Genomic DNA, 9747 nt, shown 5'->3' on the forward strand with positions numbered 1-9747 from the left:
TGTCTTGTCTTGCTGTCGACTGAAAATGACTTCACGGTATCTCAGGGCTCAGGTAACGAGCAATCACGGCTTAGCTTCCGAAACCAGGTGAGCTATAATTGGTTGTTACCTGCGCCCTGAGCAACCGTGATGTCATTTTTAGTCGACAGCAAGTGACAAAATGGCCGCCTGAGATGAAAAAAATGGGTCGATTTTGCTTCTTAACTCCTATTCCACAAGCGCAACATTAATAAGAAGAATAAGAAGTTTAGACTAGTGGAGGCACAACATTTGAATTAAATTTTGGGGTTGACTTCCCCTTTCAAAGGTTTAAAAGACATCATTTCTCCTGGCTACTACTCTGTCCAACTATGATTATCAAAACCAAAATGTATTATCATGCTGTATCACTGACTGACTCTGCTGTTTCCAAACACAAAACACAAACCTCAATGAAAGAAAAGTGCTTTAAATAGAAAGTAAATATCGTCATATTCTGAAAAGGTTTTTTAATCTGTCTTTCTCCCTCTCACAGATTGAAACTCAGCACAAGAGTTTTGGTGGGGCACGCCCAGCGCTCGCCGGCTGACCAACCAAGCTTCCACGGTCACTTCCCTTTGGCCCTGCCCTCCATCTCGCCTCCTGCAGCACCAAACCGAGCGTCCGCCTCTTCGTGTTTCTCTGGGCTCCACTGCCTGCCAGTACACCAACCCTGACCTTTGATGCCAGCGGGTTGACCTTTGGCTCTCCCCACCGTAGAGAAGAGCACTTGTTGTTTGTCTGTGAAACTTCTGTCTCCTAGTACTCCTCATGAGCACTGGCGTAGAGGATGTAAATGCAAATCTAAAATCCCATCACTGTACACCCCAACGCTTCATAGAAATCTTTTTAGTTGGACATTTCTTTCCATAAAGTAACGTCACCTACTTTACTCTCCAATCCACTAATCGTCCAACCAGTAGCAAATGACTTTATCTTCACCTCCATTTCTAATCGTGCTCCACGCCTTCCTAATCAGCTGAAACTTACTTACGAAGTCAGCTGGATAGCAAATAATTCCCCATCTGCTTTAAATGGGCACACCTATCCTCTTAGCCAACAATGAATGATTTGTAAATCTATGCTAACTACAGCGCTGCACTGTGTGTCATTGTAGCTAACTAGCGCTTGCTTAGTATTGTCTCTATTGAATCCCTTATATCTGCGGTTACATATTGGTATCAGTGTCATGTTAGTAAGAGATAGTGACAAGACGGTTGATGATGAGAATGATGATTGAACAGGTTTTGGGAGGAAATGAAATCTGACAGAAGCAGTCATGGAGGTAAAGGTCATGAAAAGCAATAGAAGAGTATTTTTCCAAATGCCTTTGCTCATAATGCTTTTGGTATAACACAGCTATATCAGACCAGGTTTGTCCTTAAACGCGTGACTTGTACTTCAAGGTCCAACTTTGAACGTCGGTATTTAATTGCTGTGTCTCCCTAATTTATCTGCATTTGAATTGTGTTTAACCTCGGAATTCAACTGCTTGCTGCTGCACCTTTTAAAATTGCATTGCATATAAATTGTGACATGAAAACATTCATATTCAGTAGGCTGTACGTGAGAATTGTCTATCGATAGACAAGCCTTACTGTAGGTTGCTTTGTTTGTGTTTGGTGAGTCGGCACTACTAAACTGTTGGATCATGTACAGTATATTCTTGCAGTCTACTGACAAACGTCTGCAAAACTTACTTTCTGCTCACATGGTTTTAGCACAAGACCTGTGCGTTTAGTTCACCATCATATATTCCGAGGGCCAAAAATCCAAATCTGGTGGACTACATAAAGCTGTTAAGGGCAAAGCTGATTTGTCATAGCTTAATTCGTTTTCATTCTCAATCCCTTGGCCGCGCCGAGCGCTATGGCCGAAACCAACTGAACTGTCGCGCAGGGTCCGGGGTTCTGCATCTAGTTTTCATGAGTGGCCAGCCATCAGCCGCTGGTTTTATTCCGATTCAAAAATGACATCGCCAGTGAAGGACGTCGCAATGTCGTAGTCGTAACAGCCAGTCAAAAATGCAAGAGGTTTCACAAAGATTTTTAAGCGCAAGCGAGCCCCTCCAAGCCGTACCAACACAGTACAGACAGTGTATTTATTGTACTTTACAATAATACTCAACTATATTAATAATTTCATATATACATGTGGCGAGAAAACAAAGCATGGTTGCCAAAATGCACGGGTGCAGTCAATAAATGAGGCAATCGAGCCACACACATCTTTATTCTCACTTGTTTCCTCTTTGTTGCCATCCGCTTCTTCCTTGACAATCGCGCCGTATTTTATAGTTCAATTAAAAAAATAATACAGTGCACAAGCAGATCTTGAAAACAGGGTTGCAGTTTTTCCATTTGCAAGCGCTTCAGTAGATGTATGGTGGTAAAGTGGTGAGCCGCCAACTGAATTTTTTTTTTTGCGATGGTCCACTTGAGTCGCATTCGGCCGCGTTGCTCGCTGCTCGTTGGGCCTTCAAGTGATGAAACTTGCATCGTTCTGAGCTTCATCAATGAGTGACAGAGACAGCACAGCACAGCACAGTTTTGAAAAAGTGCTTTGTGGAACCTGTTGCACTTACACATGCATAAAGCACATCGTATCCCGAATACATACACATGCAAGCATAGGCACGCAAAGAAATACCCACAATGCACATCCATAACTATTCAAAGAAGTCGGATTGTTGACGATATGTTTTCTGTTGCAGTAATGGGGTCGATGCAGAAACTGTTTAAACTAAGCTATGTTGATTTGATATTCTTATCATGTCCATCATAGGCTTACCTCATCCAGCCATTTATTCATCTAGTTCCACTTCCTGACTTTCATTAGACGTCGATTAGAGCAATACAATGATCCAAACTGGTGACACTTACAGTTACATACACACGGGCTGAAAAGATGGCCTTTAGTAGGATGAGAGAAATTTGAATCTAAAGTGTCGTCTTCAAGCTATAATGTCACGTTGTGTATGAATTTATTTTGCTACGCTGGCATAATGTGTTGATTAACCACTCTGAAAGATACTGATACCAAGAAATGAAATGCACATTAACAGTAGAGGTCAAATCGGATTCTCTTGTTTTGCTTTAGCCTGGATTTGTAGTGTAAATAAATACAACAAAGTTTGTATGTTTGTTTTTTTTGTAGATGCTTTTTTAAACAATTTGATCAGTTTATGTAATACTTAGCATCGTCGATGTTGTTTGTGTAGCACACCAAAACACAACACAATTAACATTATTGCTTTAATACTAAATTAACTATTAAAAAATATATATATATTTTACTGCACTGGACTGCAAACACACTGAATGCAGCTGTACTTCAGCATTGATAATCTGCATGTACAGTAGCCCATTCAGTAATATTAGAGGATATTGCCTTTTTTTTTTAGAGAGAGCGATAGAAATTAATCTGTGTGTTTTTTTTCTCAGTAGTCTCAATGAAAGACCTTCAGCGAAGGAACCCAAATTTTGATGGAGCATTATTTTTTTCTGAACTGAAAGAGTTGACTCCATGAACAACATTTGAGCTTTTTACACTGTGATGTACCAATTTACAGACCGAATGTTTTGTGTGAGACGGTTCAGCCCACCATGGACTTGGCAAAGGGCCTTTAGTTGAGGAATTTCCACTCCCGTGACCTGCGCTTAAACAGTAAAGGTTTTGTGAGGTATTTGTGGCCGTAGATGTCAGATGTGTGAAGTGTTGCTGTCTCATCCATCTTGTAGAGTGCTACCTAGCCTCTGGAACACTGATAGTCTGGCTCTGAAACCTTAAGCCTGTCTCAGAAAGCTGAGCTGTGTCTCATGCTACTTATATATATATATATATATGTGTGTCTGGCACATAAATGTTATAGAAATCATAGTCATTATGTACAGCTCCCCTCGAAACGCCAAAAGTCTTGTGCACTTTGAACACAATCTTGTTCATTTCTTGAGGCACTCAGCTTTGTTTTACAGCACTATATAGGGGTAAAGTCGGTTGTGTACTGTACATCTGTGCTTTTTGAGGACCAACCAGTCTTGATAGTTAGATTTATGGTAATCAAACTAACAAGAAAAATTAGGAATTAAAAGCACCATTAATCATATTTGATATTGTACTGTTCCCTCCAACTCATCCATGAGACACCTATACGTAAAATATGTGGAGCATGCGTGAAACTAAACTGTGCATTCCATGGTAATTCACAAACTGAGCAAAGGGATAAAAGCGCTTGGATGGGAATAGCAAGTTGTTCATGTGTATGACAATTGACAACTTGTAAAAGTCATAAAGACTAAATGTGATCTTGGCTTTGAGTTGTATCTTTGATACACTTTTATTTTTGTCAGTTTGGTGGATTCTGGTGAAACGTTGATCATTGGTGTTGTGCTACTGGCTATAACAACTTTTAAAAGCAGCACTATAGTGTGCACTCACCTAACCTCGACAGAAATATGTTGGTTGCTACCCTTCAGAATAATGTAAGATCAGTCATTTTAATCTGATGATGATTCTAAGGGCCCATCTCTGAAACTAATGTGATCAGTTTTCACGAGGCTCCAAAATACTTGGTGACACCCCCGATTGTCATCATAACCCATCCCGTGGCGTAATATCGGATAGTTGCGGGTGGTAGGGTTAGTAGCAGCAAAAGTGGTGATGATGATTTGGTTTAAAAAAATGAATAGCCACAGATGGCACTTAGACACTGTTGACTGTCCTGCTCCCCTACTAACTTAGTGGCCCTATCGGTCACGGCCACAGCCAACTATGAGATCTCCGAGAAAAAGGCTGCAGTAATTTCAAGCTATATGCTGACCCAGTAGCAAAAAAAAACAGTAGCAACGTTATCGCTTAAATTTGAAGGAGTGATATTGCAAAGAGGATAATATTTAACATTTGGATTGTACTTTTGGAATCAAAAGCAATCAATATGTGGAGGATATAGTTAATGTTGCAGGTCTGCGAGTTGCACTCTAGGTAATAATAATTACATCACGCCCACCCACCCACATAATCGTTTGTGTCCACTTAGATCATTGGAATTCTACCTTTCCCACTAGGATTTCACTAGCCTTTGCATATAGATAGCACCACCTTTTGATGACTCCTGATGCAATTAAAAAAAAAAACCACATAAAAATCATACTTTACAGGGTGTTGCGGATGTTGACAGATGAACATTGACGTTCATAAACCTGTTACAGCTTCGAATGGTATTATTGTTAAATTAAGAGTGCGAGTAGGGGTGGGCGATCTGGCAAAAATATCAGATCACGATTTTTAAAAAATAAAATCACGATCACGATTTTATCATGATTCTTTTTTTACAGTGTTTTTTTAATACTAATTTGCACATTTCTGACCATTTTCCTCATGTTAAACATATAAAACATATTTAAAATGTGTGTAAAACTAAAAGGAAAAATGACATTTTAAGTCAGCTAAGCTTTCCGAACAGGTTTTAATTTGAATAGTGACAATTTTTATCAAAATGTGCAGTGAATGTAAACATAAAAGGTAACATAATGTAAACATAAAAACACAGCTTGTAACGCAGGTCTAGTACTTTGAAGAGTCTTTTAAAGCCTTCGTTTTCCACTGTTTTAATGGGAATCATGTCTTTAGCAAGGTAATAAGTCACTGCCTCAGTTACTTCTTTACACTGCTTGCTTGTTTTTTTCATATGGAGTGCTCTTGTTAAATGGCTGTGTTACCGTGGGTTGTGTTAGCTTGGAGCTAGCGGATGCCTCCGGCTACCAATGGTCTGATCTCCGTTTGCTTTGGCTGTCGGCGCTGACGTCTGAACCGAGTCTCCGCAAATTTTGCAAACAACTGGTTTGCGCTTTCTCCTCCGCGGAAAAGCAAAACCAAATCGACACTGCGGATGTGGAGTTTCTTTTCGGGACCAACTCTGCTTCGTGGTGACTTTCCGCTATAGCTTCCCGCTATACAAACAAACAGGGAGGCGGGGAGTGTCACGTACGGTGCACTGTGCGTGCTTTGATTGGTTGGTCAGGTATACGCGTCAGTGGCTTTGTGCCGCCATCGAGCTAAACTGTTTAGAATGTGCCATGTAGACGATCAAAACGATCTTTCGGCTTTATTAGATTGTGAACACGTTAAACCGCTTAAAGGTCTAATATCGTCATATCGCCCACCCCTAAGTGCGAGAAAGGAAAACATACTTTTTTCTTTTTGCAGAGTACTAATTTGGTGACTCTGATATTTCAAGAATGTTTTAAAATGTATTAAAGATGTAAGTTTAAGAATTCATCTATGAGGTCTGTTCCTGTTGTGCTCTGGAAGATAGATAAAAAAAAAATGTAAGTCAATGACCCATTGAAAGGGCACCAGATGTGGTGTGCAGTATATGCTTCGAAACAACCATTAAATAATTTGAACCTGGAATCAAAGTAAACTTAAAGTTGTTTCGTGGATATCAGTTGAACTAAGATGTCTACTTGTGGCAGTATTTGGGACAGTACAGTAGGACACACACTGGATAGCCATTTCCCAAAATAGACTGAGTGCAAGCGACCACAGTCTTTTGGCATGTCATTTAAAGTATTGCTCTTCCACCACCCCTTGATGAAAATGCTGACATATCAACCAACACAATTTGGCAAATATTGGCTGGTATTCTCAAAACTCAAAAATATTGTTCCATTTTGGACAAATGTGTACTATTTTGCTCCATCAAAAATGTATATTTACCTGGCATTATCTGATGATTTTAAAAGGAAAGCTAGTATTGGTGATATGCACCACTTACAAAGCATCGCCAGCATTTCAGCACTGAAATGTAGATCTTGAATCCTCATCGCATAAAATAAAATATTACCTTTGTGAGCGGGAAAAAATTCAAACTTGGTAAACTTACTACATACCTTTTTTGGATATGTATGAGTGTAGCATTTTCTTGCGCAAATATGAACTGTACATTCATTGCACGTGTGTGCAACATCCACATTTTAACACAAGAAACTGCTTTTCAGTGCTGCTGAGTGGGCCGACTGTGGTGTGTGCAGTTATTGTGTATGGGACACAACACCTGAGCGAGAGCATGCGGAAAACAACAAAGTAATTGCTGGTTGTTAGAGACATCCATCTTTTTAGCTAGAGCTAATCTTCCCCTCCAATTCTGAATATTTGGTATGAAAGAGATGTTCTTTGTGATTGTCAACCAGTGATGTGAATATTCATCATGAAATAAAAAGATGAAGAAAAAGCGCAGACGTCAACACGATTGTCATTTCTTTGCCGCCGCTTTCTATAAAAATGTTTTCCTGCATCATGCAATATTACATGTGAAATTGCAACTTAAACAATGGAGGGGGCCACATAGGACTGCACACTTCCTAACAAGGACAACATGTGTGGCTATATGTCAGATTTTATTGAACCAATGTACAGAACAGCATCTTAATATCGTTTATTTCTTAAACACATGCAGTATGTAGAAAAGCGCCATTCCTCAAATTAAAAAAAAAAAAAACCACAGACAGTTTTTTTCCCTGTGCAAAGGGCACACTTATACTGTACTTAAAAGAATCCCATTCAAAGATACCACGCAACTGCTGAACGGTGACAACATTAAGTGCAAGGACTTATTTTGTGCATGTTTAAGTGTACAAAAATCAACTCACTCAAAGGTTTTAAAATATTATACTATGAATGTCCTGCATGTCATTAAAAATCCAGAAGCTAATAAACTAGCTCACTTAAGTACCTGCGTGACCTTAGTGTAGTATATAGCAGTTAAGTTCGCTCAGCGGACACTATCTGCTGCGATGGAAGAAACGCTGCAAATGATGTCCTCACATGGAGCAGGGACCTCTCCACCTCATGCACTCTCCACCTCCAAGCGGAAAAAAAAAATCCTCCATCAGACTGAGGAAAGGAGAGCACGGTGGTAGTTGCTCCATTCCATGGACATTTATCAAAAATGTTCCCAGGAATTTCGATATGGTTTTCATGGTATTATAGTCTTCACTAACTTTGGCAACTGAACAGACTATTGTGCATATGATGACATAAACAATGGAATCATGCGGACATGTTTTGGAGAGAAGAACCATTAGACTGATAATCAGCTAATACATTTAGATCAGCAAGATCTGTTTATTTGGAAAATGTTCTAATGTGCTCACTATGCTAACTGTAGGCTACTTGTCCATGTCCATTTGCAAAGATGCACTAAGACACTTGAGACATTTGACAATCAATGAGAAATTGAGGCAAAAGGCAAAGAAATTCTGTTGTGAACTATTGCAAGGTAGTTTGGGGATTTGTTGATGTTATTTTGAGAATGTAATTTCTCTTTCAAGAAATTAGCCAAACCAACGCAGAAAATTGTAATAACGCCATCACGTCACAAAATAATGTACAATGTTAGCCATACATATAACAAATCAAATGTAATCGAGTCAAATGTCATGAGGTTATTGGGTCATACAATTTGGAATTTGACAAAATGTTACCAGAAAAGAAGGCCTCAAAAGTCATACAAAACCTCCAAATGGCCTAACACTAATCAACATTGCGGTATATTTTTGAGTCAGTAACTTTTTAAAAAAAATTTAAACCAAGATTTCCGGTTTGTCATTCTTTCATCAGGGAGGGTATTTGAATTTTAGACCATCTCACATCATATATGTGAGTTTGACTTCTTAATTTTCTGCACTCCATTACTTATCCTTAAATCTCTTCCTGGCATCAAAGATAAGGGTGAACCGTAAGCCTCTCATTAAATGTGCCATTCTCAGCTGTCCACAGCCCTTGTATCATTCACTTATGTGATCGCATGCATGTGCACAAAGGAGGGAGTGAGGCACTGCGAGTGTCTTAAGTTTGAAGTCTACCAGATGAAGATGCTATTGTTAGAATGCTTATTTCCAACGGTCACTTGAGGAGGTGTTGAGTATTGGACCTTGCCTCCATATGTGCTTTACTTCTCTTGTCCTTTATCCCAGAGTCCATTCAGACAATGCATTGGGATCTTAACACTCAAAAGGACTCTTCTGCTGAGGAAAAAGTGCAATGAGCATTGCGCATAATGGAGAAACAACATAAAGGTAAGACATTCCACCAAAACAATTACATATGGAAAAATTTGGTTTAACATTTTCTTATTTATCTTCTCCAATATTATTTTAAGATCACAAAATCTCATTCAATGCATTTTAACACCACTTCATCACGTTAAATTTTAGATTCTTTGTAAGAAAACATTAAGTATTAGACTCATTTTAAGTGTTATCCTTATTCAAACGTGAATATATTTGATTTAAGTCATTATTGACAAGAGGTGGATTATAATCAATGGTTCTGATTTTCTAGTTATCTCTACATATGCTGTGTAGTTTTTGTTGCTGTTAGTGTGTGTCTGTCTGTGCCTTAAAAGGTACTATTGGGGGAACCCGGGACATAGAACTGTTCATCTCTGTCTCGTTTTCATTTTTGCATATTTGAAACATTACTTGAGATCGCAACACTAACCCCACAAAAAATCTCTTTCTTAAAACTTTTAAGACTTTAACCGACTTTAAAAGTAAATTCAGAGATTAATTTCTAAATACATAATACCCCCCCTCCCGCGACCCTTTTGCGGATAAGCGGTATAGATAATGGACGGATGGATAATACCGTACATGTTTGAAGCGAAAATGTGCAAAGATTGAGAACTATGTCATACTCACTTGAGGAGATAAAGCGTCACCATTTTAG

General features: G+C 39.0%; 1 protein-coding gene across 4 annotated transcripts in view; it reads left to right on the forward strand.

The window, feature by feature from the left end:
- Window positions 1-7262, forward strand: part of map4l (microtubule associated protein 4 like) — a 54915-nt gene extending 47653 nt beyond the window's left edge. For all 4 annotated transcript variants that reach the window (XM_086042559.1, XM_086042555.1, XM_086042556.1 and 1 more), the window contains one exon: window positions 515-7262. In XM_086042559.1, the coding sequence (XP_085898685.1) occupies window positions 515-519 (5 nt within the window). In that variant the 3' untranslated portion in view covers window positions 520-7262. The remainder of the gene's footprint in view (window positions 1-514) is intronic.
- Window positions 7263-9747: the final 2485 nt, after the last annotated feature.

The sequence above is a fragment of the Filicampus tigris genome, chromosome 10, assembly GCF_054856515.1.
Source record: "Filicampus tigris isolate MCC_2025a chromosome 10, RoL_Ftig_1.0, whole genome shotgun sequence".
NCBI lineage: Eukaryota > Metazoa > Chordata > Actinopteri > Syngnathiformes > Syngnathidae > Filicampus > Filicampus tigris.